Here is a 26,952-nt window from a genome sequence, read left to right as displayed (position 1 = left end):
CATGGGCAGGGACACCTCACACTGCAGCAGGTTGCTCACAGCCACATCCAGCCTGGCCTGAAACACCTCCAGGCAGGAGGCTTCCACCACCTCCCTGGGCAACCTGTGCCAGGCTCTCACCACCCTCATGGGCAAGAACTTCTTCCTAACATCCAATCTGAATCTCTCCACTTCTACTTTTGCTCCATCCCCCCCAGTCCTATCACTCCCTGACAGCCTCAAAAGTCCCTCCCCAGCTTTCTTGGAGCCCCCTTCAGCTCCTGGAAGGCCACAAGAAGGTCTCCTGGGAGCCCTCTCTTCTCCAGACTGAACAACCCCAACTCCCTCAGCCTGTCCTCTGAGCATCACCTCTAATGACACAGCTTTCCAAGAGGCTGGAGTGCATTCTTCTTCCAAAGAGCAAATGGAATAGGATGGTACTTTGCCCCCTGTGCCACGTGGAGCTGAGCTACTTTACACCTGACATGTAAACTGCAGTGGAGGCTGCAGAGCCTCTTCTCTTCAGGGAGTGCCAGGGTATTCCGGAGCTGCAGAGCAGGAGGGAGGTTTGTGCCTAACCCACACCACGGCACCAGTCCCACTGGCTGTGTCCTGCACACAAAAACCCTGCTGGAAAGAGTATTCCCAGTGGGATTGTTTTTTTCTGACAAGTGTCTTATCCACAGAGGAGCTGTGATAAGCTGTGAGGTGTCTGCTAAGCTGCAAGAATTCCTCTGGGGAGGAAGGCAGCTCCTCAAACAGCACAGAGTTATTCCTTTGCATTTGAAACATGCCAATACAGGTATAGATACTGAGTCAGAAGCATGCAGAACCACAGAAGTCTGGTGGTGTAGGTTGAGGGCAATCAAGAGTTAATTGGTAGAACCACAAAGAAAGGTCCTCCAGAGGCTACAGAGTCCCAGGGGTACAGGCAGCTTGTCCCAGGATCTTGCCATCTGTGATCCTCTTTCCCTGTACCTCTCTATTTAAGGCAGTGCACAGCCAGAGCTCTCCCTCTCCCTTCTCCCCTCTCCTCTCTCCCCTCTCCAACTCCTGGCTGGGGGGGCACAGTGTGGCTGCTCTTGGGCTGCTGAGGCTGAGGGGGGTGGAGGTTCCTGGAAGGTTCTAGCCTGGTAGGTGCAGGGGAAGGGCTGAGCCTAACCTGTGAAAGTCTTCCTGATACCTGAGTGCCTTTTGTATGGATTTGTGAAGAGAATTCCCATTGAAACTTCCAGTCCAGGGTGGAGCAGTTTGATTTTACTCCTTGGGAAGGGCTAAAAGAATACAGAATTAACCAGGTTGGAGAAGACCTTTGAGATCATCCAACCTAACCTATCACCCAACACCATCTAATCAACTAACCCATGGCACCAAGTGCCTCATCCAGGCTCTTTTCAAACACCTCCAGTGATGGGGACTCCACCACCTCCCTGGGCAGCACTTTCCCATGGCCAATCTCTCTTTCTGTGAGTAATTTCTTCCTCACATCCAGCCTAAACTTCCCCTGGCACAGCTTGAGACTGTGTCCTCCTGTTCTGGTGCTGGCTGCCTGGCAAAAGAGACCAGCTCCCACCTGGCCACAACCTCCCTTCAGGTAGTTGTAGAGAGCAATAAGGTCTCCCCTGAGCCTCCTCTTCTCCAGGCTAAGCAACCCCAGCTCCCTCAGCCTCTCCTCCCAGGGCTGTGCTCCAGACCCCTCCTCAGCCTTGTTGCCCTTCTCTGGACACCTTCCAGCATCTCAACATCTTTCTTGAATTGAGGGGCCCAGAACTGGCCACAGGCCTCAAGGTGTGGCCTAACCAGTGCTGAATACAGGGACAGAGTGACTTCCCTGCTCCAGCTGGCCACACTGCTTCCCGAGATCTCCTCTGGCCTTTTGCCCTGGCCAGCTCGTGGCTCAAAACTAGGACCTCTGGCTTGGGACCTCCAAAGCTCATCCAGTCCAACTCCCCCTGCACTCAGCAGGGACATCCTCAACCAGATCAGCTTGCTCAGAGCCCTGTCAAGCCTCACCTTGAATATCTGCAGGACGGGGGGGGGGGCTCAAGCCCTTCCCTGTGCAACCTGCTGCAGCATCCCAGCAGCTTCCTGGCGCAGCACTCGCTCCTCACCTCTGCTCTTCTCCCGCCTGGAGGCAGCGTTTGCTTCAGCGAGGAGAAGAGCTGGGCCTCGGCCCCGGTAAGAACTTAACCTCTGTCAGCCAAAGATATCTGTATCTTTATTTCAATTAAATTAAAACCAATCTGCAAGGATATTTTATGCAATGTTCACTTATTATATACACACCAGGTTTGGTTGGGGGGGTGGGGTGGGGGTTGTGTGGTGTTGTTTTTCCCTGTTGGTTTTGTTTTCCCTGCAACTGCCAGGCAAAAAAATCCTGTTTGGTCAACCTGTGGGTAAAGCAGAACACAGCAACCAGCTGTTGGAAGCTGAGAGGCTGGGAGCTCCTTTTCACAGGTGACTCTTCCCATGGCATGACTGGAAGAGAAGAAACCCCAAAAACCCCAGAAAGAATCACGGAATCACAAGAGTTGTCAGGGTTGGAAGGGACCTCAAGGCTCAGCCAGTTCCAAGCCCCCTGCCACGGGCAGGGACACCTCGCACCGCAGCAGGTTGCTCACAGCCACAGCCAGCCTGGCCTGAAAAACCTCCAGGCAGAAGAAGAGCTACCACAGAATGGATTATCAGGAAACCTTCCCCAAAGAGGCTGAGATCATCTAGCAGAGGTTAGCAGCCTCCTCCTCCACGGAGCGCTGCGCCTGCTTGCAGGGGGGGGGGGAGGCAGCGCCCCTTCTCTCCCCACGGGTCTCGCTCTTCCACCTGCCCTCCAGAGCTGTGAAGAAAGCAATGATTAAGACTTTAGGGCTTCCTGGCAAAAATTTATTTTTGTCTGTTGGTTGGTTGGTTGGGGGAGGGTTTCTGTTTGTTGGGTGGTTTTTTGTGTGTGTGTGTGTGTGTCCTGGGGGTGGTTTTGTTTTGGACTGGCACCGCAATAGTTCGGAAAATAATAATAATAACAATAACAATAACAATAATTAATAACAACAGCAACAACAAGGACGACAACAACGACAAAGTACCTCTTTGGTGAAGCCTTGGGTACCCCTCCCCCCCACCCCCACCTCCTCATCTTGTAAACAGGACTGCAGTACAGTGCTTTTTGCCTTTACCTCTAGCGCGGTTAGGTACCACAGATCTTCCTCACGGGCTCTTCCCTCGGCGCTTCAGGGAGGTGTTGGAAAAGCAGGGAGGAAAAGCAAAAGGGAGAATTCAGAGGGACACAGAGCTCCCTGTGGGAGATTTTTGTTTTGTGGGGCTGGTGTAGTTTGCTTGTTTCCATTTGCCATTTGGTTTGGTTTGGTTTGCTTTGCTTTCAACGTCTGCTTTGCCGTCTGCCTGGTTTGGGTCGGTTGGGCTTTTGTGTTTGTGTGGTTTGTGTTGGTGGGTTTTTCACGGGGCTGGGGTTTGGTTTGGGGGTTTTTTTATCACACCCCCCTCTGTTAACAACAAAAACAACAAAACAACAACCCAAAAAGTGCATAATTGTTTCCCATTTCCACCAAACAAAAAAAAAAAACAAACCAAAACCAAACAACCCAACGAAAGGAAAGAAACGAAACCTGTGCCGCTGCATGCCACTGACGGGACAGGAGAGCGCTTCGCCTCCCTCTACTGGGCATCATGGATCACCGCGGCAAGCACAGCCTCTCTGACTGACCGTGACACAAAGACCAGACTCTTCTCTCGGCCAAGGAAGCCTTTCCAGTCCGTTTCCTGCTACAATCCCTTGTCCAAATACCTTAAAACCAACCCAAAGGAGAAGAAAAGTTCCACCAGTTGTTTTGTTTTGTGTTTTTCCCCCCACCCCCCCCCCCCCACCAGAACGTTCTCCGTTCCCCTTTCTGTACACACTGCATTCCCAGCCCCTCGGGGGAGAGAGGCTCGTTTTGCTTTCGCTTTGTTTTAGTGTTTGGCATACACATCCCAGCTCCTTGGCACCGTGGGGAGGGGGGGGGACAGGGAGGGAGGGGGTGTTCAGTGCATCCATTGCCAGCAACAGACGTAGCACCAGCGTGGGGCCGCGGGGGCCGGCGGGCGCGGGGCGGCTCAGGAGGAGTGGGCGTTCTCCAGCAGCGGCGGCCCGTCGCGGTGCATCGAGGGGTGCGTGTGCTCCCGCTTGTAAGTCTTGGGAGGCAGCTTTGGGATATGTTGAGAAGTGCTCTGGCGCGGAGGGACGGGCGGGCCGGCCACGGGAGGCGGCTCGGCCTCCGGCGGCGGCGGCGGCGGCGGCGGCGGCGGCAGCGGCGGCGACGGGAGGTGCCTCCGCGCCACGTGCGGAGAAGGCGTCTGAGGTGGGGGAGGGGTGAAGGGAGAAGGGCTGTTGGGGAAAAAGGCGTTGCCCAGTTCGCTTTTTCTGCCCAGGGGCGGAGGTTGGAGGTGTAGTGGTGAGCTAGAGAACACGTCCGGAGTTCGCACGGGCTCCCGGGGCGGCAACACCGGCGGGCTCTCGGGGGGGTCGGGGATGCAGGTCCGGTCAGGCACTGAGTACCTTGGGGAGTACACCTTCGAGGTCGGCTGCCTAGGAGGGATTGCTGGTGGGCTGTCCAGGTGTGCAGAAGCCATCTGAGGTACACAAACAGTTCACAGAATCACAGACTGGTCAGGGTTGGAAGGGACCTCAAGGCTCAGCCAGCTCCAACCCCCCTGCCATGGGCAGGGACACCTCACACTGCAGCAGGTTGCTCACAGCCACAGCCAGCCTGGCCTGAAAAACCTCCAGGCAGGAGGCTTCCACCACCTCCCTGGGCAACCTGTGCCAGGCTCTCACCACCCTCATGGGGAAGAACTTAGGAAGATAAGGGCTAATCTACACCTCCCCTCCTCTAGCTTGGATCCATTCCCCCCAGTCCTATCACTCAAAAGTCCCTCCTCAGCTTTCTTGGAGCCCCTTTTAGCTCCTGGAAGGCCACAAGAAGGTCTCCTGGGAGCCTTCTCCTCTCCAGACTGAACAACCCCAACTCTCTCAGCTCTGTCCTCACAGGAGAGGAGCTCCAGCTCTCTGCTCATCCTCATTTCATTCCCTACAACTTCAGAGTGACAATAAGGCATAGGACCCTGCTCTGAAACCCCAGCAAAGCTCTTCTCCTGCAGGTTGCTCTTTTCTAGTTAAAGAGGAGACACAGCAAACAGGTGCAGAGTGAAGATGGGCTATGAGGAAGCATAAAAAGAGTAGCAGTGCCTGAAAAATGCTTCTCAGAGGGATGCAGACAGAAAAGACAGAGACTGGATGTGCAGGGGGGGGATTAGAAGGCTATCAATACACAGTTAACAGCCAAGGATGGAAGGAATGAAGATGCATGGAGCAGGACAAAGGAATGGAGATGCAGGGAGAGGGACAAAGGAATGGAGATGTACAGAGAGGAACAGAAGAATGAAGATGCATGGAGAGGGACAAAGGAGTGAAGATGGGCAAAGGAATGGAGATGCAGGGAGAGGGACAAAGGAATGGAGGTGCAGGGAGAGGGACAAAGGAATGGAGGTGCAGGGAGAGGGACAAAGGAATGGAGGTGCAGGGAGAGGGACAAAGGAATGGAGGTGCAGGGAGAGGGACAAAGGAATGAAGATGCATGGAGAGGGACAAAGGAATGGAGGTGCAGGGAGAGGGACAAAGGAATGGAGATTCACTGAGAGGACCAAAGGAATGAGCATGCACAGAGAGGACCAAAGGCAAAGCAAGGAATGGTCAATGCAACAATTTCCATGCTAGTTCCATGCCTGCTTGCTGGAGTCTGTTGCAGCACTTTTCCCAGCTTGTGGTAGTGAATACCACCAGGCAGACAGGATGGGTCATCAGGAATGGAAAGCAGGCACTGAGCATCACAGCATCAGGGTCAAATGCTCTACTGAACCTTTTCAGAGGACCTAGGGGCCCCCTTGATTTCCATCCTCACTGTTCCTCACCTCTGTGCCCCTGCTCACTCGCTCCAAAAGGAGACTCTGGGGCAGTTATCACAGAGGGAAGCGTCTGCCTCAAGTCCTTACAGGCAATGGCAGCACCTAAGCACAGCAGAGCAGAGGACAAGAGACATGTCTAACCTTCAGTGCAGGTCCTGGCTGCTAATTTGCATTTGTTTGGGATCAGGACACAGTGAGGCAGAGCTGTGAAGCCTCTTTTCCCACAGGGTTCTTCAGAGACAACAGCTGCACTATCTTGAAGAGTTACTTCTGTATGACCCCCTGCCCCCTGCCCCCAGGAAACAACACAAAACAAAACAGGGGTTTTTTTGCCTCCTTACTTTGGATGGGGAGGATTCAGCTGGGGCAGACTCTGGTCTTCTTCTTGGAGGAACTGGAGGGGGGACATGAGCTTCATCTGAATTTTTGGTAAAGTTTATGGATGACACAGAAGCAGATCCTGAAGGCAAGGGAAAACAAACAAACAAACCCAAAGAGAATTCTGAATATGATGAACTTTTGTTCAACTCACTGCAGTCCCTCTACTGCTGCCAATAAAGGTGTCATGAAATGGTGAGGGGCAATTGGTCCTAAAAAGCAGCACAAATCATGAGGGTGTGAAGAAAGGCAGTGAAGCCATTTCCAGCCAAACTGCTTTGCTGAGCTGCAAACACTTCTGTGCTTCCTGCAGCTTCTCAACCATTCTCCCAGACACTCCATGAAGCTGTTCTTCTATCACAAAAGCACTAAACCAGTTACCCTCAACCTGCACTTCATGAGCTGACCCAAGAATGAAGAAGTAGCTTCTGAAGAAGTACTTCACACACCTGGCTTGGACACTGCTAAGCAACTTCACCTCCTTGTGGGAACCAGTTGAGTCCTAGAGTGGCTCAGCTTGGAAGGGACCTAAGAGCTCATCTACTCCAACCCCCTGCCATGGGCAGGGACACCTCTCAAGCAGCCCAGGCCTCATCCAGCCTGCCCCTGAACACCTCCAGGGAGGAGGCAGCCACAGCCTCCCTGGGCAGCCTGTGCCAGGGTCTCACCACCCTCACACTGAAGAACTTCTCCCTCAGCTCCAGTCTGACCCTGCTCTGCCTCAGCTTCAAACCATTCCCCCTTGGCCTGTCTCTAGACACCCTCAGCCAAAGTCCCTCTGCAGCCTTCCTGCAGGATCCCTTCAGCTATTGCAAGGCAGCTCTGAGGTGCCCCTGGAGCCTTCTCCTCTCCAGGCTGCACAGCCCCAGCTCCCTCAGCCTGTGCTCACAGCAGAGCTGCTCCAGCCCTTGGTTCATCTCTGTGGCCTCCTCTGGCCTCACTCCAGCAGCTCTGTGTCCTTCTTCTGCTGGGGACAGCAGACCTGGAGGCAGGACAGGAGGTGAGGTCTGAGCAGAGCAGAGCCAAGGAGCAGAATCTCCTCTCTTGCCCTGCTGCCCACACTCCTCTGGCTGCAGCTCAGCACACAGCTGCCTGCTGGGCTGCAGGAGGGCACTGCTGGCTCCTGGGGAGCTGCTCAGCACCCAGCACCCCCAAGCCTATTTCTTCAGAGGGCTGCTCTCAACCCACTCTGCACCCAGCTTGGATTTGTGCCTGGGATTGGCCTGACCCAGCTGCAGGACTCTGCACTTTGCACACAGGACTAATCTTGTCCTTGACCTGACAGAACTTGTGCAGGAAAGCAAGCTATGCCCACTATTCATTCCTGAAAGCACACCCAAAAAGAAAGGAGCTTCTGTGTATGTTGGTGAAGGGAGAAGGAAAAAAACCCAGGTGTGAATGGATTTCAGGCAGGGAAGCAGCACTCATTTTAAGCTCTGCAGGAAAGCCACCCATCTGCACTGCAGGCAGATCAGAATGGCAGGCAGCAGAATAAGGCAGCCACCAAACATTCATTGCTGCTCCCACTGTTCACCACTGAACAGATACTCACCAAATACATTCACCACAGATTTAAACATGCAGCAGCAAACCCCACAGAATCACAGGGGCTGGAAGGGACCTCCAGAGATCACCCAGCCCAACCCCCCTGCCAGAGCAGGGGCACCCAGGGCAGGGCACACAGGCACACAGCCAGGTGGGGCTGGAAAGGCTCCAGGGAAGGAGACTCCACAACCTCTCTCAGCCTGCTCCAGGCCTCCAGCAGCCTCACACCAAAGAAATTTCTCCTCATGTTGAGATGGAAAACTTCCTGTGATCCAGTGTACTCCATTGCCCCTTGGCCTGTCACTGGGCATCACTGAGCAGAGCCTGGCCCCATCCTCCTGACAGCCTCCCTGCAGTATTTGTAGGGAGGTCTCCTCTCAGCCTTTTTTCCCCAGACTAAACAGCCCCAGGGCTCTCAGCCTCTCCTCATAAGAGAGATGCTCCAGACCCTTAAACATCCTTGCATCCTCTGATGAACTCTCTCCAGTAGTTCTCTGTCTCTCTTGAACTGGGGACACAATATTCCTGGGGTGGTCTAACTAAGGCTGAGGAGAGGGGGAGGAGAACCTCCCTCAGCCTGCTGGCCACACTCTTCTTACTGCCCCTGAGTCTGCTCTTGGCTTTCTTGGCCACCAGGGCACATTGTGGTCCCACTACTCCCAAGTCCTTCTCTGTGGAGCTACTTGCCAGCAGATGGGACCCCCAGGCTGTCCTGCTGCAGGGGGTTGTTCCTCCCCAGGTGCAGGACTCCCCACTTGTCCTTGCTGAACCCCATGAGGTTCACCTTGGCCTAGCTGCTTCGCGTTCAGGAGGCCAAGCGGGGCCCCACGCCTGACAGCACACAGCCCAAGACGCACACTTCTTGGTGGAACACACATCAGCACCTACTTGCATGAAAGGGGCTGGAAGGATCTGAGTCAAAAACACTGCAGGCATCTGTGGTACTTGAAGTAGCAGAAGCAGGGGGAGGGGTGAGGGGGGTGCGGGGGGAGTTGGGTGCCGAGGCCGTAGCTTCGCTCTCGCTCTCCGGGATGCGGCTGTAGCTGATCTTCCGTGGCTCCTGCTGCAGAGGGGTGGGATGCCTCATGGTACCTGGCCTCGGGTTAGAGGGACGAACCCCTGGAGACTTCAGGGGGTAGCTGTACTTTTTGGGCTAAAATCATGGGGGGAGGAAGAAAAAACAAACAAAAACACAAACAAAAATAGTATCAGAAAAGCTCAGAAGTTAGGAAGATCAGAGAGTAATTGTCAGGGCTGGAAGGGACCTCAAGGAGCAGCCAGCTCCAACCCCCCCTGCTGCCAAGGGCAGGGACACCTCACACTGCAGCAGGTTGCTCACAGCCACAGCCAGCCTGGCTGCAAACACCTCCAGGCAGGAGGCTTCCACCACCTCCCTGGGCAACCTGTGCCAGTGTCTCACCACCCTCATGGGCAACAACTTCTTCCTGACATCCAATCTGAATCTCCCCACTTCTAGTTTTGCTCCATTCCCCCCAGTCCTATCACTCCCTGACACCCTCAGAAGTCCCTCCCCAGCTTTCTTGGAGCCTCCTCCAGATACTGGAAGGCCACAAGAAGGTCCCCTCAGAGCCTTCTTGAGTTCTCCAGACTGAACAACCCCAACTCTCTCAGGCTGTCTCCAGAGCAGAGCAGCTCCAGCCCTCTGCTCACCTTCCTGGCCCTTCTCTGGACCCCTTCCAGCACCTCCAGATCCTTCCTGGAAGAGAGGCTCCAGAGCTGGCCCCAGAGCTCCAGGTGGGGTCTCAGCAGAGTGGAGCAGAGGGGCAGAATCCCCTCCCTGGCCCTGCTGGCCACACTTCTCTTGCTGCAGCCCAGGCTCTGCTTGGCTCTCTGGGCTGCAAGTGCTCCCTGCTGGCTCCTGCTGAGCTTCTCCTCCCCCAGCACCCCCAAGGCCTTTTATCAGGGCCAAGATCACCTAAGCACAGCTGGTCTTGCTGATGAAGTCAGAGCTATCTGAAATGCTTTCTGCTATCTGTGGAAGTCTAGAGCAAGCAATTCATGGGGGATGGAGGGGAAGTCATGCAAAAGCAGACTGAATACTAACAAATCTTGGTGGAGGCTTGACGTTGCGGGGCTCTATCTCGAGGGACTTGTTGAACAGGTAGTCGGTGAACTCCGTCTCCATGCTGCTCCCCATGGGATTCAGGTTCTCAAAAAACCTCTGAAACACAAGAAATCTTGCTTGTGTTGGTTGTCTCTACTGCACAACTCATCCCAGCCCTTCAGGGGAAGAGAGGAAATGCTGGATGCAGAAGGAATGAGAGATTTTGAAGGTACTGAGGCCAGCCCTCTGCTGGCTGTTGGCTGGCAAACCACCTCTGCAAGTTGCCTCAACAGTTTCTGGGGTACAAAAATCAGGCCAGGTGTGCTCAAGCATTTCCTGAAGAAGCTGCAGTTGATGCAAGGAAGAATGCTCCCACAGTCTGCTCCTTCAAATGCTGAGGTAAACAGGTCGGATAAAATCTCACAGAGTCTCTTAAGACAACCTCTTCTGTGATCCTCTGAAAGCACACAGCTCAGGGGGACAGGGAAAGGGAAGAAAGAGAAGGGGAAGGGGAAGAAAGAGAAGGGGAAGGGGAAGAAAGAGAAGGGGAAGGGGAAGAAAGAGAAGGGGAAGGGGAAAAAGGAGAAGGGGAAGGGGAAGAAAGGGAAGGGGAAGGGGAAGAAAGAGAAGGGGAAGGGGAAAAAGGAGAAGGGGAAGGGGAAAAAAGAGAAGGGGAAGGGGAAAAAAGAGAAGGGGAAGGGGAAAAAAGAGAAGGGGAAGGGGAAAGGGAATGGGAAAGGAGGGGGAAGGGGAAGGGAAAGGGGGAAGGGAGGGGGAATGGGAAGAGGAAGGGAAAGGGGAAGAAGAAGGGGAGGGGAAAGGAAAAGTAGGAAGGGGGAAGGGAAAGGGAAGGAGAAAGGGAAGGGGAAGGGCAAGGGCAATGGAAAGGGGGAAGGGCAGGGAAGGGCAAGCAGAAACGGAAGGAGAAAGGGAAGGGAAAAGGGAATGGGGAAAGGGAATGGGGAAAGGGAATGGGGAAAGGGAATGGGGAAAGGGAATGGGGAAAGGGAATGGGGAAAGGGAATGGGGAAAGGGAATGGGGAAAGGGAATGGGGAAAGGGAATGGGGAAAGGGAATAGGGAAAGGGAAAGAAGCAGAGAGAGGATTGTGAAGAGCACAGACCAAGGAGACCAAATGAGAGGGTAAGGCCAAATGTGAACAGCTCAGCCCAGCCAATAGGTGCCACAAGGGCAGTGCTGTCAAGTGAACCTGGAAACAAAGGCAGTGTGGCAGGGCAGGAGAAAAGCCAATGGGCTCACTACAGAGATGAAACTGAGTGAAGGACAGGGAGAAGCTGGCAGCTCCTGCTTCTGCTTAACACTTATCAGTACAAAGCCATCTACCAACAGCCCAAGAGTCGGGGGGGAAACCAACCAAACCCCCAGAGCCCAGAGAACTGCAAGCACTGAGCTCTCTGTCCTTCCTTACAGTGAGACCCAAGAGGGATCTGAGCCTTCTGCTCATCTCTGACCCATCCCAAGTGAAGCCCTGTGGATACAGCCCAGCTTTGTGGGCTGGCAGCTGACACAGTGCCCAGGGAAGGGGCTCAGTGCACGGGCTGAGGGGAGCAATGCCACTTACTCTGATGTCAAACTCCACTCTTAAACAATAGGGCTGGTTCTGGTACTGCTGTATCTCTCCTGTTATCTCAGCCACCTTTCTTCTCTTACTGAAGTTTATCAGCTCTTTCCCATGGCGCTTTAAGAATTCAGGGTTGCCTTCTTCTGTCTTCAGAATGTTAGTTAAGTAAATCCCTAAAGAGCACACAGGAGAGGCTCTCAAATCACAGCACACAGGAGAGGCTCTCAAATCACAGCACACAGGAGAGGCTCTCAAATCACAGCACACAGGAGAGGCTCTCAAATCACAGCACACAGAGGAGGTTCTCCAATCATAGCACAAAACCTAGGAGGCAGTTTAGGATTCACAGAATGCTTGGAGTTGGAAGGGACCTCAGAGCTCATCTGTGCCAACCCCCACCATGGGCAAGGACACTCTCAGCTAGACTCAGCTGCTCAGGGCCTCATCCAGCCTGCCCTTCAACACCCCCAGGCAGGAGGCAGCCACAGCCTCCCTGGGCAGCCTGCTCCAGAGCCTCACTACCCTCCTACTGCAGAACTTCTCCCTCAGCTCCAGTCTGACCCTGCTCTGCTTCAGCTTCAAACCATTCCCCCCTGGCCTGTCTCTAGACCCCCTCAGCAAAAGTCCCTCTGCAGCCTCCCTGCAGGATCCCTTCAGCTATTGCAAGGCAGCTCTGAGGTGCCCCTGGAGCCTTCTCCTCTCCAGGCTGCACAGCCCCAGCTCCCTCAGCCTGTGCTCACAGCAGAGCTGCTCCAGCCCTTGGCTCATCTCTGTGGCCTCCTCTGGCCTCACTCCAGCAGCTCTGTGTCCTTCTCCTGCTGGGGACACCAGAACTGGAGGCAGGGTTGGAGGTGAGGTCTGAGCAGAGCAGAGCCCAGGGGCAGAATCCCCTCTCCTGCCCTGCTGCCCACACTCCTTTGGCTGCAGCTCAGCACACAGCTGCCTGCTGGGCTGCAGGAGGGCACTGCTGGCTCCTGGGGAGCTGCTCAGCACCCAACCCCGCCCCCAAGCCTCTTTCTTCAGGGCTGCTCTCAACCCACTCTGCACCCAGCCTGGATTTGTGGGGTGCCTGGGGTTCCCCCATCCCATCTGCAGGACCTTGCCCTTTGACTTGCTGGACCTCATTTATGGGAATTCTTGATGGGGAAAGGGGTCCTCCTTCCTCCAGTAGTCAGTAATAGCTCTCATGTGGCTGCCTTGCAGCTGAGGCATTTCTGGTCACACAGTTCAAACCCCATTCAAAGGAAAAATGAGTGGATGTGTAAATGAGATCTGCAGTTACCAGCTCCATAGTGGGTTGGGTTGGAAGGGATCTTCAAGACCATCCAGTTCCAACCCCCTGCCACGGGCAGGGGCCCTTCTAGACCAGGTTGTTCAAGGCCTTTGAACACTTCCAGGCTTCGAGCCTCCACAACCTCTCTGGGCAACCTGTTCCTTACCACCCTCATGGGGAAGACTTTCTTCCTAGTGTCTAACCTAAATCCAGCTTCTTTTTGCCTGAAGCTGTAACACCTTGTCCTATCAATGTCTTTGTGCAAAGCCTCTCTTCTGCAGCTCTCCTGTAGCCCCCTTCAAATCTAGGCTGCTATAAGGCCTCTTCTCCTCCAGAGAGGATGCTCCCAAACCTGAGAGGCCAAAGAAGTACATCTCTTACTTAAATTTTTCTTTAACCTATTTTTTGGTAACTTCCTTCCTTCCACACACATGCAATTCATATTTTGGCCCTCAACATTCAAACCAGACCTGTCCTGTTACCAGTGACCTCTAACTCTTCTTCATCATACTCTGTTCAGTGCCCTGCCTCAATGCATCCCAGCACACAGAAACATTCAGGTTGGAAAAGACCCTCAGGAGCACCAAGTCCAACCCACAACCCTACTCTACGAGGCTCAGCCCTAAACCATAGCCCCAAGCACCACATCCAAACCACCTTTGAACACTTCCAGGGTTAGGACTCCACCACCTCCCCAGGCAGCCCAAAAGGGACTCACCAAAAAAAGGCACACAAGGAGGATTAATGGACCTGAGTTTTGCCAAGTACTTCTTGTAATGATCCTCACTCAGCTCATAAGCTTCTTCTAAGATCTTCTTCTGGCGACTTGGGATTTGCTAGAAAGAGAAGGAAGAGGTTGTTTGGAAAGGCAGGGGGAAGGCAGAGCCCAGTGACAACACTGAGAGCAGTGGGCTCCCACTGGGACTGAAAGCAGTGACCACAAAGACAGCACCCCCACCACTGCAAGCTCTTGCTGCCTCTTTCTGCTTTGCCTAAGGATTGGTTCCATGCTGCTGCCTCTCTGTTATGCTCTGATTCTTTCCTTCTTGGGGTGGGTGGCTGGGAGGGAGAAGTTTTAACTTCCTTTAGCAGGGCTGACTGACAAGATAGGCTTTGAGTTGGAGCCAATGTGCACTGCATTACACTTAGACTCACTGAATTGTCAGGGTTGGAAGGGACCTCAAGGAGCAGCCAGTTCCAACCCCCCTGCCACGGGCAGGGACACCTCACACTGCAGCAGGTTGCTCACAGCCACAGCCAGCCTGGCCTGAAAAACCTCCAGGCAGGAGGCTTCCACCACCTCCCTGGGCAGCCTGTGCCAGGCTCTCACCACCCTCATGGTGAGAAACTTCCTGACATCCAATCTGAATCTACCCATGCCTATTTTTTTTTTTCATCCCCCCCAGTCCTATCCCTCCCTGACACCCTCAAAAGTCCCTCCCCAGCTTTCTTGGAGCCCCCTTCAGATACTGCAAGGCCACAAGAAGGTCTCCTCAGAGCCTTCTCAAGTTCTCCAGACTGAACAACCCCAACTCTCTCAGTCTGTCCTCATAGGAGAGCAGCTCCAGCCCTCTGCTCATCCTTGTGGCCCTTCTCTGGACCCCTTCCAGCACCTCCAGATCCTTCCTGGAAGAGAGGCTCCAGAGTTGGACACAGAGCTCCAGCTGTGGTCTCAGCAGAGTGGAGCAGAGGGGGAGAATCCCCTCCCTGGCCCTGCTGGCCACACTTCTCTTGCTGCAGCCCAGGCTCTGCTTGGCTCTCTGTGCTGCAAGTGCTCCCTGCTGGCTCCTGCTGAGCTTCTCCTCCCCCAGCACCCCCAAGGCCTTTTCTTCAGGGCTGCTCTCACGCCAGTCCCTGCCCAGCCTATAGCAGTGCCTGGGATTCCACACCAAGAATGGAAAACATTTCACTGTACCTCAAATGTGTGATCCAGCCTGTACACTGCTGCAGAGTTCATAGCACTGACAATCTCCAGGACACCATTAAAGTTGTTTAGCTCTTGGAAAACTTGCAGGATCTCGATTATCCGGCTCACTACAATTACTCTCTCCTCTAGGTTTTCTGTTTCTACAATGCATCTGAACACACAAGAACATTGGGGATTGCATTAAAGCCTTGAGGAGGTGGCCCAAAAAGCATCAACCCACACACACACACACACACACACCACTTCAAGTTGTTTCAAAGCAAGAGACAAACGAGCGACGAAATCCAACTGAAACTCCACAAGGGTTTGGTAGAAGAAATGAAAGCAAAACAAAAGCAAAGCAAAGGAAAGCAAAAGTAAACCCAAAGAAAAGCAAACTAAAGCAGAACAAAGGAAAAGAAAGCAAAACAAAAATAAAACAAAAGCAAAGCAAACCAAAGCAAAGCAAAAGTAAAACAAAGCAAACCAAAGCAAAACAAAACAAAGCAAAACAAAGCAAAAGTAAACCAAAGCAAAACAAAGCAAAACCAAACAAAGCAAAGCAAAACAAAAGAAAGCAAAGCAAAGCAAAGCAAAAGTAAAACAAAGCAAACCAAAGCAAAACAAAAGTAAAACAAAGCAAACCAAAGCAAAACCAAACAAAGCAAAGCAAAACAAAAGAAAGCAAAGCAAAGCAAAGCAAAAGTAAAACAAAGCAAACCAAAGCAAAACAAAACAAAGCAAAGCAAAACAAAAGAAAGCAAAGCAAAGCAAAGCAAAAGTAAAACAAAGCAAACCAAAGCAAAACAAAACAAAGCAAAGCAAAAGTAAACCAAAGCAAAACAAAGCAAAGCAAAACAAAGCAAAACCAAACAAAGTAAAGAAAACAAAACAAAGCAAAACAAAAGAAAACAAAGCAAAGCAAAACAAAGTAAAACACAGCAGAACAAAGCAAAGCAAAACAAAAGTAAAACAAAGCAAAGCAAAACAAAAGAAAGCAAAGCAAAGCAAAAGTAAACCAAAAGAAAGCAAAAGAAAGCAAAACAAAACAAAAGTAAAACAAAGCAAAGCAAAGCAAAACAAAAGAAAGCAAAACAAAGCAAAGCAAAACAAAAGAAAGCAAAGCAAAGCAAAACAAAAGTAAACCAAAGCAAAGCAAAACAAAAGAAAGCAAAGCAAAGCAAAAGAAAGCAAAGCAAAGCAAAGAAAAACAAAAGCAAAGCAAAACAAAGTAAACCAAAGCAAAAGTAAACCAAAGCAAAACAAAGCAAAGCAAAAGAAAACAAAGCAAAGCAAAACAAAGTAAAGCAAAAGCAAAGCAAAGCTAAAGAAAGAAAAGCAAAACAAAACACACAAAGCACAGCAAAGCAAAGGAAAACAAAGCAAAGCAAAGCAAAGCCAAACAAAGCAAAGCAAAAGAAAGCAAAGCAAAACAAAAGAAAGCAAAAGAAAGCAAAGCAAAGCAAAGCAAAACAAAACAAAGCCAAACAAAACAAAAGTAAAAAAACAAAAGTAAAACAAAGCAAAGCAAAGCAAAGCAAAAGCAAAGCAAAAGAAAGCAAACCAAACCAATGCAAAGCAAACCAAAGTAAACAAACCAACCAACCAAACCCAACCCACAAAGCAGCCCCAAACATTCACAAGTTAAGCTGACCAACGCAGTGGTTTGGTGAAACCTCTGCACAACTTCAAACAGGAATCCTCCCACAAGAGAGCTGGTGTGGTTTTCCCTACCCCCCAGGACTCCCACATGGGTAGGTTCTAGCAAGGCACTTACTTTTCAAACCAGAGAGTGAGGTTGGTTGTATGCCTGATCATTTTAAGCAGGTTGGGGGAGTTAATTTCCTTGTCTTCCTTCGTCCACACGCTTCCAACCAGCTCGGAGGGCTGCACAGCTCTGGGAAAGCAGATGCATGGAGCAAACAAATGCAATTAAAAGCAGGAAAGAGGGGAGTGTTTTCCACACACTTATTTACTGCCTGTGAATTGGGAATGAGTATTATGAAGAAGGCTGAGAGGGGATCTGGTCAATGTCTATCAATAGCTGAGGGCTGGGGGTCAAGAGGGAAGGGACAGGCTCTGCTCAGTTGCACCCTGGGATAGGACAAGGGGCAATGGATGGAAACTGCAGCACAGGAGGTTCCACCTCAACATGAGGAGGAACTTCTTCCCTGTGAGGGTCCCAGAGGCCTGGAGCAGGCTGCCCAGAGAGGTTGTGGAGTCTCTTTCTCTGGAGCCTTTCAAGACCCATCTGGAAGTGTTCCTGTGTGATTCTATGGTGCTGCTCTGGCAGGGGGTTTGGACTGGATGGTTTCTGGAGGCCCCTTCCAACCCCTAACATCCTGTGAAATAAATCCTTAAGGTATCACTTCTCTTTGACAGTGTGAGGCTGCACACATAACTGTGTCTACACTTGACTATTAAGCATCTCTGTTCAGCTCAATGAAGAATGAAGCCTACAACTCATTCACCACAACAAAAATGTGAGCTTCCATCACCTGAAAAACCTCTGACAGACACCTGAGGAGATCTGACAGGCTCCCTGATTTGCCTCACTAACTGGCATCCAGAGAAAGGGCTGGAGCACCTCTCCTGTGAAGAGAGGCTGAAAGAACTGGGGCTGTTCTGCCTGGAGAAGAGAAGGCTCCAGGGAGACCATTTCAGTGTCTGGAGGGGAGCTACAGGAAGGCTGGGAAGGGACAGTTTAGAAGGGCATGTGGGGATAGTCTGCTATGCTGGCAGATGAATATGAAGTTAATGAACTCTTCTAAGCTCACAGTCATGCCTACACAGGCCTGCATGGGGCAAGAAAAGTGTTTCTACACTCTGCAACTGCCATCACCAGAGAGCTCCTCCTCCCTCATCTCCAAGAGAAAGAGAAGCCCTGAACTCAGCTAACACAGGCATGAAAGAAGAGCTGAAGGGTTCCTATGAAAATGTTGTTCTTCTGCTCACTGCATCTGTTCAGAAGGGCCTGTGGGGACAGGCTGAGGGGCAAGGGTTTGAAAGTGGAGCAGGGCAGATTGGGGTTGGCCCTCAGGAGGAAGTTGTGCCCAAGGAGAGTGGGGAGACACTGGCACAGGCTGCCCAGGGCTGGGCTGGAGGCTCCATCCCTGGAGCCCTTGAAGCTGAGCCTGGCTGTGTCCCTGTGCAGCCTGCTCTAGCTGGAGGTGTCCCTGCTGAGTGCAGGGAGGTTGCACAGGATGCCCTTGGAGGCTCCCTTCCAACCCAGTGCCATCTGTAGCTCTGTCAAAAACCTGCCTTAACTAATGCTCCTGCTTCCCAAAGGGTGACCTACTTGGAAGATACCAACAGCCACCTGCAGCACTCAACAGGATGGCTCAGTCTCACCCCTTCTCCACACTAACCTGAGGAGGATCAGACTATTAAACCCTGGGCTCTAGAACAGCTTGTCTAATAAACCAGCAGTCAACACACATCAGTGGTAAAGCCCTTTGCCATGCTCTGGGGCTTCACAGCAGGGGCCTGCAGAAACCATTTCATGCTGGAGAATGTTGTGGGTTGTGTCATGGTTTGGCTTGGCTTGGCTCTTCATTGCTCTTCTCAGTGGAGGAAAGTTACCTGTAGAAGTCTGACTCGAGCAAAGTGAGCTGCCGAGCAATCTCGATGGGATGCAAGGTGAGCAAGTCAAAGGTCTCAGTGTGTCCTGGCTTGCTGATGTGCCACTCAATGGCTGGGGGAGGGCTCTCAAAGGTGATGTTGTGGCTGGGCCCAATGGCTTGTGCTTGCTTCTTCCTGTTGATGATCTTGGTGATGGACTCAACCCATTTCTTCATGGCTTTGCCTGACAGGCAGAGAAAAATCACTCTTCAGTTACTCTTAAGAGCATAGAATCATAGACCTGTCAGGGACCTCAAGGAGCAGCCAGTTCCAACCCCCCAGCTGCCATGGGCAGGGACACCTCACACTGCAGCAGGTTGCTCACAGCCACAGCCAGCCTGGCCTGAAAAACCTCCAGGCAGGAGGCTTCTACCACCTCCCTGGGCAACCTGTGCCAGGCTCTCACCACCCTCATGGGCAAGAACTTCTTCCTGACATCCAGTCTGAATCTCCCCACTTCTACTTTTGCTCCATCCCCCCCAGTCCTATCACTCCCTGACACCCTCAGAAGTCCCTCCCCAGCTTTCTTGGAGCCCTCTTCAGATACTGGAAGGCCACAGTTTGGTCTCCTCTCTGCCTGGCTCTGGCTCTGGCACTGGTGAGGCCACACCTTGCACACTGCCTTCAGTTTGAGGCCCTCACATCAAGAAAGAATTTGAGGCTCTTTCTAGAAGCTTGACAGGGTGCTGGGTATCTCCTTTAAACCAGACTGACCCAGAAAGGTTGGACCAGATCAATCTGGGGGTCCCCTCCAACCTGGTTGATTCTGTGAGGTGCTGGGGACTGTTCCCAAAGGCCTGCAGGGACAGGCCCAGGGGCAATGGTTTGAAATGAGAGCAGAGCAGATTGAGATTGGAGGTGAGGAACAAGTTCTGCACCAGCAGGCTGCTGGAACACTGCAGCAGGTTGCCCAGGGAGGTGGTTGAGGCCCCATCCCTGGAGATATGCAGGGTGAGGCTGGACAGGGCTCTGGGCAACCTGCTCTAGTGGAGGATGTCCCTGCTGAGTGCAGGGGGTTGGACTGGATGAGCTTTAGAGGTCCCTTCCCACCCAACCCATTCTGTGTCACACTGTCACTGAAGATTTAAGGATCCCCACAGCAGCTCAGCAAGTGGAGGGCAAAATGCTCCAAGTCTTTCAGGCAGGCTCCAATGATTCTCTCAGTGCTGTGTTCCTGTAACTGCTCAGTGCCAAGCAGTTTGCATACCTCTGGCAAGGGATTGTGTGTGACACTTCAGAAACCCCAGGTACCTCTTACTGTTCCAATGAACTCCTCCAGACGCTGCAGCAGGTCAGCATCTCTCTCAAAGTCATAGAAGTGATGTTCTACCCAGTGCCTGCAGACATTCAACACCCTGCAAAACAAAAGGCTAAGTGAGCACTGCACATCACAGCCTCCCTTCACCTCTGCCTTTTCCAGGCTTCTATCAGGAGAATCACAAACAGCAGAGCAGATGCAGCTCCTGCTCCTGCTTGCCTTTCACCAGACACCAGCTGCTCCTAAGAGGAGAGGCTGAGAGATCAGTTAGGAGGGGATCTGCTGGAGAGCAGCCCTGTGGAGCAGCCCTGGGAGTGCTGGTGGGCAGCAAGTTCTGCAGGGGACAGCAATGTGCCCTGGGGGCCAAGAAGGCCAAGGGGTCCTGGGGGGCATTCAGAGGAGTGTGGCCAGCAGATCCAGGGAGGTTCTCCTCCCCCTCTGCTCTGCCCTGCTGAGACCTCACCTGGAGCATTGCATCCAGTTCTGGGCTCCCCAGCTCAGGAGGGACAGGGATCTGCTGGGGAGAGTCCAAGGGAGGGCTGCAAGGCTGCTGAAGGGCCTGGAGCACTGCCTGGGGAGGAGAGGCTGAGGGAGCTGGGGGTGTTTAGCCTGGAGGAGAGGAGGCTCAGGGGAGACCTTATTGCTGTCTACAACTACCTGAAGGGAGGTTGTAGCCAGGTGGGGGTTGGTCTCCCAGGCAACCAGCACCAGAACAAGAGGACACAGTCTCAAGCTGTGCCAGGGGAGGTTTAGGCTGGATGTTAGCAAGAAATTCTTCACAGACAGAGAGATTGCCCATGGGAAAGTGCTGCCCAGGGAGGTGGTGGGGTCAGTGTCCCTGGAGGTGTTTAAGAAGAGCCTGGATGAGGCACTTAGTGCCATGGTCTGGTTGATTAGTTAGGATTGGGTACCACTTGGACTTGGAGGTCTTCTCCAACCTGGCTAATTCTGTGAAGGGGGCTACAGGAAGGCTGCAGAGGGACTGTCCCCAAAGGCTTGCAGGGACAGGACCAGGGGCAATGGTTTGGAATGAGAGCAGAGCAGATTGAGATTGGAGGTGAGGAACAAGTTCTGCACCAGGAGGCTGCTGGAACCCTGCAACAGGTTGCCCAGGGAGGTGGTTGAGGCTCCATCCCTGGAGATATTCAAGGTGAGGCTGGACAGGGCTCTGGGCAACCTGCTCTAGTGGAGGATGTCTCTACTGACTGCAGGGGAGTTGGAGCTTTGGAAGTCCCTGCCAGCCCAAGCCTTTCAGTGAGTGTGTGACTGATGAGCACTCACCTCAGCTGCACAGGCTGGATGTACTCCTTCCTGAACTTCTTCAGCTCAGCACTAAAAGGTTGGTCTCCGTTCTCCATCGCGATGCGGTCGGCTTCTGTTGGCTCAGGCTCTGGGATTTCAAACCTAGTGGAGAGGAAGGCTCTAAACACACTGCTCACAGCATGCACAGGGCTTGCAGTCACAGGATGAGAGGGAATGGATTGAAGCTTGAGAAGGGCAGAGTGAGACTGGAGATAAGGAAGAAATTCTTGACAGTGAGGGTGGGGAGACACTGGAAGAGGTTCCGAAGGGAGGCTGTGGCTGCCTGCTCCCTGGAGGTGTTCAGGGCCAGGCTGGATGAGGCCTTGAGCAAGCTGGGCTGGTGGGAGGTGTCCCTGCCCATGGCAGGGGGTTGGAACTGACTGAGCTTTCAGGTCCCTTCCAACCCAACCCATTCTCTGAATCTGGGCAGAAATAAAATGCCAGTTAAAAATAGCTCCAAGTGCAGAATGCTTGCAGAGAATGAGAAGTCTTGGAAGGCTCACAGGAGAAGCTGCTAAAGGCAAGGAGAAATCAGATTGCAAAGCCAAAAAATGTGGCATGCTTGATGTTCACAGGAGCTAAGTGAACAATCCTAAAGCCTTGGGAATTAGCTTGCACATTCTGCTTGCAACCCTTGGATTTGGCAACTTTTCAGTGTTTGGAGTCAATCACAACAAACTGGAAAACAAGGATCTTAAAATCACTCTGGATAAAAAAAGGCTCCAGGGAGGCCTTGGAGCAGCCTTCCAGTACCTGAAGGGGGCTCCAGGAGAGCTGGGGAGGGACTTTTGACAAGGGCTGGGAGTGACAGGAGGAGAGGGAATGGATTGAAGCTTGAGGAGGGCAGATTGAGACTGGGGATGAGGAAGAAATTCTTGCCAGTGAGGCTGGGGAGACTCTGGCACAGGCTGCCCAGGGAGGCTGTGGCTGCCTCTTCCCTGCAGGTGCTGAGGGCCAGGCTGGATGAGGCCTTGAGGAGGCTGGGCTGGTGGGAGGTGTCCCTGCAGGGCAATTCTGGGCAGGGGGTTGGAGCTGGATGATCCTTCAGCTCCCTTCCAACCTCAACCGGTCTATGAGCCTAGGAAACTCTGCTCCACCTGAAAACCTGCAGGAGCTAAGAGAGTGCAGCCTGCAGGGAGAGTCTTTTCAGCAGTGGCCTTACCTTTCTATGAGCAGACTCAGCAGCTCCTGAGGCTTACAGAAGGATCTGTACGTTGTGAGGAAAGTCCGAACAAAGTTGGGATCTAAGGACAAGAAGAATTTGATGCTTGTGTCAGCAGCTGCCTTCTGCCTGTGCTGCTTCATGCTGCCAAGCAACCTTCTGCAGCCTTTACACTTCAGGCTTCCAGACTATCCATTTGCAGAGATGATGGGGGAAGCCAGGAGTGCTTTGCTGACAACTCAGAGCCTCTTCAAGCAGCAGCAGGAAGCAGAATTTAACAACAGTTTTTACTGAGCTGCAAATCCTCACCAGTGAACTCCTCCTGTGACTGCAGGGAGGAAAAGACTCTTCTTGTTTCAGCACCATTGAAAACAACAAACAGTTCATCCTCTGTGTGCTGAGCTGCAGCCAGAGCAGGGAGAGCAGCAGCACAGGGAGGGGATTCTGCCCCCCTGCTCTGCTCTGACCACACCTGCAGCACTGCCTCCAGCTCTGGGGCCCCCAGCACAACAGGGACCTGGAGCTGCTGGAGAGGGTGCAGAGGAGGCCACAGAGATGCTCAGAGGGCTGGGGAACCACTGCTGTGGGGACAGACTGGGAGAGTTGGGGCTGTTCAACCTGGAGAAGGCTCCAGAGAGACCTTAGAGCAGCCTTCCAGTACCTGAAGAGACTCCAGGAGAGCTGGGGAGGGACTTTTGACAAGGGCTGGGAGGGACAGGAGGGATAATGGCTTTGAGCTGGGAGAGGGGAGACTGAGACTGGAAATGAGGAAGAAATTCTTGGCAGTGAGGGTGGGGAGACTCTGGCACAGGCTGCCCAGGGAGGCTGTGGCTGCCTCCTCCCTGGAGGTGTTCAGGGCCAGGCTGGATGAGGCCTTGAGCAAGCTGGGCTGGTGGGAGGTGTCCCTGCCCACGGCAGGGGTTGGAACTGGATGAACTTTAGGGTCCTCTCCAACCCAAAGCATCCTATGAATGTAGTACACACCACTGCTTTTTGAGAATGATGTGGACAAGAGAATTCAAGAGAAAGGAATGACTTTGTCCTGGATAGAAATGGTCTCTTAGATCAGCTAACCAGCAGCTAGATTTTGAAGCTGTTATCAGTTTCTCTTGGAGGACATCAACAGACTGCATGAATTCACACATTCATTTATCTGAGATATTCCAATGCACATGGGCAGGGACTGCCCTGAGAGCAGCCCTGAAGGAAAGGCCTTGGGGGTGCTGGGGGAGGAGAAGCTCAGCAGGAGCCAGCAGGGAGCACTTGCAGCCCAGAGAGCCAAGCAGAGCCTGGGCTGCAGCAAGAGAAGTGTGGCCAGCAGGGCCAGGGAGGGGATTCTGCCCCTCTGCTCCACTCTGCTGAGACCCCACCTGGAGCTCTGTGTCCAGGAGCTGGAGGTGCTGGAAGGTGTCCAGAGAAGGGGCACGAGGAGACCTTCTTGTGGCCTTGCAGGATCTGCAGGGGGCTCCAAGCAAGCTGGGGAGGGACTTCTGAGGCTGTCAGGGAGTGATAGGACTGGGGGGGATGGAGCAAAACTAGAAGTGGGGAGATTCAGATTGGATGTCAGGAAGAAGTTGTTGCCCATGAGGGTGGTGAGACACTGGCACAGACATAGGAAGGCACTGATGAAGACATTAAAAGGGGACAGGCCCCAGCACTGAGCCCTGGGGGATGCCACTGGTGACTGGGTGCCAGGCAGCCAAAGGAGCTGAGAAAACACAAACCTGACCTTGCTCTCTTGGCAGCCAGGGTCTGTCACCCAAAACAGCGCACAATACATGAGCAAACCTTCACCAAACAGCCCCAGACAGCACTGGTTAGTCAGGATGTCTGCTCATGTGACAGTTCCCTCCTCAGTGCAGCCAGTTTGAAAGCTAAGGAAGAACAATAAGTTGGTCTGCAAGGACTTATAAATAATCCCCCCTCAAGTCCTGCAAAAGGAAGCGGAGAGCAGGATGACGCACGAGCACGCCCCGCGCAGAAAGCCTCTCGAAACAGAAGAGCTCTGCCCTGTGGAGGCACACAGAAACACCCCTCACACCATCACCAAACCTTGCCACCAACTCTGCTGCTCTCACACAACGCTTGGGGAAAGGAGGAGATAATGCAGAAGGCCATTACAAGCAGTTGAAACCGGCAGAGGTGTGTCCAGGCCTGGGCCCCTCAGCTCAAGGACCTCAGGGAGCTGCTTGAGAGAGTCCAGCACAGAGCCCCAGAGCTGCTGCAGGCAGTGGAACATCTCCCTGTGAGGCCAGGCTGAGGGAGCTCTGGGGCTGGGAGCAGAGGAGCCTGAGGGCTGCCCTCACTGCTGGTGATCAAGGTGTGCAGGGCAGTGTGGGGAGGATGGAGCCAGGCTCTGCTCAGGGATGCCCAAGGACAGCACAAGGGGCACTGGGGGCAAGCTGCAGCAGAGGAGGTGCCACAGGAGGGGAAACTTTGTCAGTGTGAGGCTGCTGGAGGCCTGGAGCAGGCTGCCCAGAGAGGTTGTGGAGTCTCCCTCTCTGGAGCCTTTCCATCCCCACCTGGCTGTGCTCCTGTGTGCCCTGCCCTGGGTGCCCCTGCTCTGGCAGGGGGCTTGGGCTGGGTGATCTCTGGAGGTCCCTTCCAACCCCTGGCACTCTGTGATGCTGTGAACATGAATAACTCAATTTCTAAAAGAAAGCCTTTGTGTCTCATGTAAAAACACCTGGAAAGCTGCTTCTGCAGAGATTTCTTCCTATATTGCTGCTCCAGCACAGGATGGTTTGGACAGTCTGCCACACCTCGTGGCCAGGTGGCTGTTGGGGCTGCTGCCCTGTCCTAGCTCTTGTGGTGTTTGAATGTCATGGCTGCCTCCTCCCTGGAGGTGTTGAAGGCCAGGCTGGGTGAGGCCTTGAGCAACCTGGGCTAGAGGAAGGTGTCCTTGCCCATGGCAGGGGGTTGGAACTGGATGATCTTTGAGGTCCCTTCCAACCCAACCCATTCTATCAATCTATGAATATCCTACCCCTGGCAGCACTGCTTCACCAGAGCTGGCACATGCCACTACAGCTGGCCACACAGGATGCAGATTGTAACTCCTACAGCTACTGAGGTGAGGATTTGGATTCACAGAGGGCACTGGGTTGGGAGGGAGCCTCCAAGGGCATCCTGTGCAACCCCCCTGCACTCAGCAGGGACACCTCCAGCTAGAGCAGGCTGCGCAGGGACACAGCCAGGCTGAGCTTCAATGGCTCCAGGGATGGGGCCTCAAGCCCAGCCCTGGGCAGCCTGTGCCAGTGTCTCCCCACTCTCCTTGGGCACAACTTCCTCCTGAGGGCCAACCTCAAGCTGCCCTGCTCCACTTTCAAACCCTTGCCCCTGGGACTAGCACTCCAAGCCCTTCTGAACAGTCCCTCCCCAGCCTGCCTGCAACTCCCCTGCAGATCCTGAACTGCAGCTCTGAGGTCTCCCTGGAGCCTTCTCCTCTCCAGGCTGAACAGCCCCAGCACTCCCAGCCTGTCCCCACAGCAGAGGTTCTGCAGCCCTCTGAGCATCTTTCTGGCCTCCTCTGCACCCTCTCCATCAGCTCCAGGTCTCTCTTGCATTGAGGGCCCCAGAGCTGGACACAGAGCTGCAGGTGAGGTCTCCCCAGAGCAGAGCAGAGGGGCAGGATCCCCTCTCTCCAGCTCTGGCCACACTGCTTTGGATGCAGCCCAGGCTGCCCTTGGCCTTCTGTGCTGCAAGTGCACACTGTTGGTTTATGTCCAGCTCCTCCCCCAGCACCCCCAAGTCCTTCTCTGCAGGGCTGCTCTCAATCTCATCCCCCCCAGCCTAGATTGGTACCGAGGGTTGCCCTGACCTAGGTGCAGGACCTTGCCCTTGGCCTTCTTGAACCCCCTGTGAGGTTCTCCTCAGCCCAGCTCCACAGCCTGACCCCACACACAGATACAACACAACAGACCTCAGAACCTTAACTGCAGGAGCATGCTGGGACCTGTGCACTGCAGAGCACCTTTGCTTTGCTGCAGCCTTTCTGTACTTGACAGAGGAGGGCAGGCACAAAGCTGCCCTTGCCCCGAGCTTGGGCCTCACCTGCGTACATGTGGTAAGTCAGCCTCTCGATCAGCTTGACCACAGTCCCTGCCTTGATGATGGGGATCCCAGACTTGGGCTGCATGTTCTCCTCAAACACAATGTTCTCCTCAGAGTCAGGCTCTGCAAACCTGTACAGCTCAGGGTTGGGGAATTTCATCTGCTCCTCTTTTTCCTCCTGCAGCATCGTCACGTCCAGCATCCGCTCCAGGGTGCTGCGGTACTGCAGCGATATCAGCGCCGCCATCCAGTTGTTCTTCTCCTCGGCCGACTTGGCGGCGAAGACCACGCTGTTCTCGTCCTTCAGGATGATCTCAAAGGCGTGCCTGTACTCATTAGTGTCATCCTTGTCGTTGATCTGCACCTTTCTCATGAAGAACTTCTCCTTCAGCCGGTACTCGGCGTTGCTGGCGCCGGGCAGCCGGGGCTGGCCGTGGTTGGACTTGCAGCAGATCATCAAACCGTCGAAAAGGAAGATGTGCCTCTCGTGCTTGGCTCCCACCCTGGTCAGGGTGCCTTCCATGATGAACTCGTTGCAGCACTGCCCAATGTCCTTCCCCTCCCAGCCATCGATGTTCTTCTGGATTTCATTCATCTTCTTGATGGCCAGCTGCTTCCCCTTCATCTGCTGCGTGTAGAAGCGGCAGGCGGACTCGCTGCGGCCGAGGCGGGGAGGAAAGCAGCCTGTTAGTGTGCAGCCAGGTCAAACACACCACCACCACCACCACCACCACCACCACCACCACCACCACCACCACCACCACCACCACCACCAGCAAAGCCAGGAGGTCATCTGGCTGAGCCCTGAGAATTCCCCTCAGAAGGCAATCTCAGCACTCAGTAGCAGCACCGTGGCAAACCTTGGCCATTAAGT

At 53.5% G+C, this 26,952-nt stretch overlaps 1 protein-coding gene across 1 annotated transcript in view; it reads right to left on the bottom strand.

Moving 5' to 3' along the window:
- Positions 1–4,004: 4,004 nt before the first annotated feature.
- The window catches only part of SOS1 (SOS Ras/Rac guanine nucleotide exchange factor 1), a 52,850-nt gene continuing 29,902 nt past the window's right edge, over positions 4,005–26,952 (bottom strand). The window contains exons 10-22 of the mRNA XM_054177241.1: positions 26,079–26,734; positions 22,026–22,107; positions 20,843–20,965; positions 19,555–19,658; positions 18,265–18,487; positions 16,460–16,579; positions 14,692–14,854; positions 13,495–13,612; positions 11,504–11,676; positions 9,923–10,039; positions 8,746–9,010; positions 6,276–6,394; positions 4,005–4,602 (exon numbers count right to left, since the gene is read on the bottom strand). Of these exons, the coding sequence (XP_054033216.1) occupies positions 4,087–4,602; positions 6,276–6,394; positions 8,746–9,010; positions 9,923–10,039; positions 11,504–11,676; positions 13,495–13,612; positions 14,692–14,854; positions 16,460–16,579; positions 18,265–18,487; positions 19,555–19,658; positions 20,843–20,965; positions 22,026–22,107; positions 26,079–26,734 (2,779 nt within the window). The 3' untranslated portion in view covers positions 4,005–4,086. The remainder of the gene's footprint in view (positions 4,603–6,275; positions 6,395–8,745; positions 9,011–9,922; positions 10,040–11,503; positions 11,677–13,494; positions 13,613–14,691; positions 14,855–16,459; positions 16,580–18,264; positions 18,488–19,554; positions 19,659–20,842; positions 20,966–22,025; positions 22,108–26,078; positions 26,735–26,952) is intronic.

Source organism: Dryobates pubescens, chromosome 39 (assembly GCF_014839835.1).
Source record: "Dryobates pubescens isolate bDryPub1 chromosome 39, bDryPub1.pri, whole genome shotgun sequence".
Classification (NCBI taxonomy): Eukaryota; Metazoa; Chordata; class Aves; order Piciformes; family Picidae; genus Dryobates; species Dryobates pubescens.
Note: the sequence above shows the minus strand (reverse complement) of the source record. Positions and strands in the feature narration are given on the sequence as shown.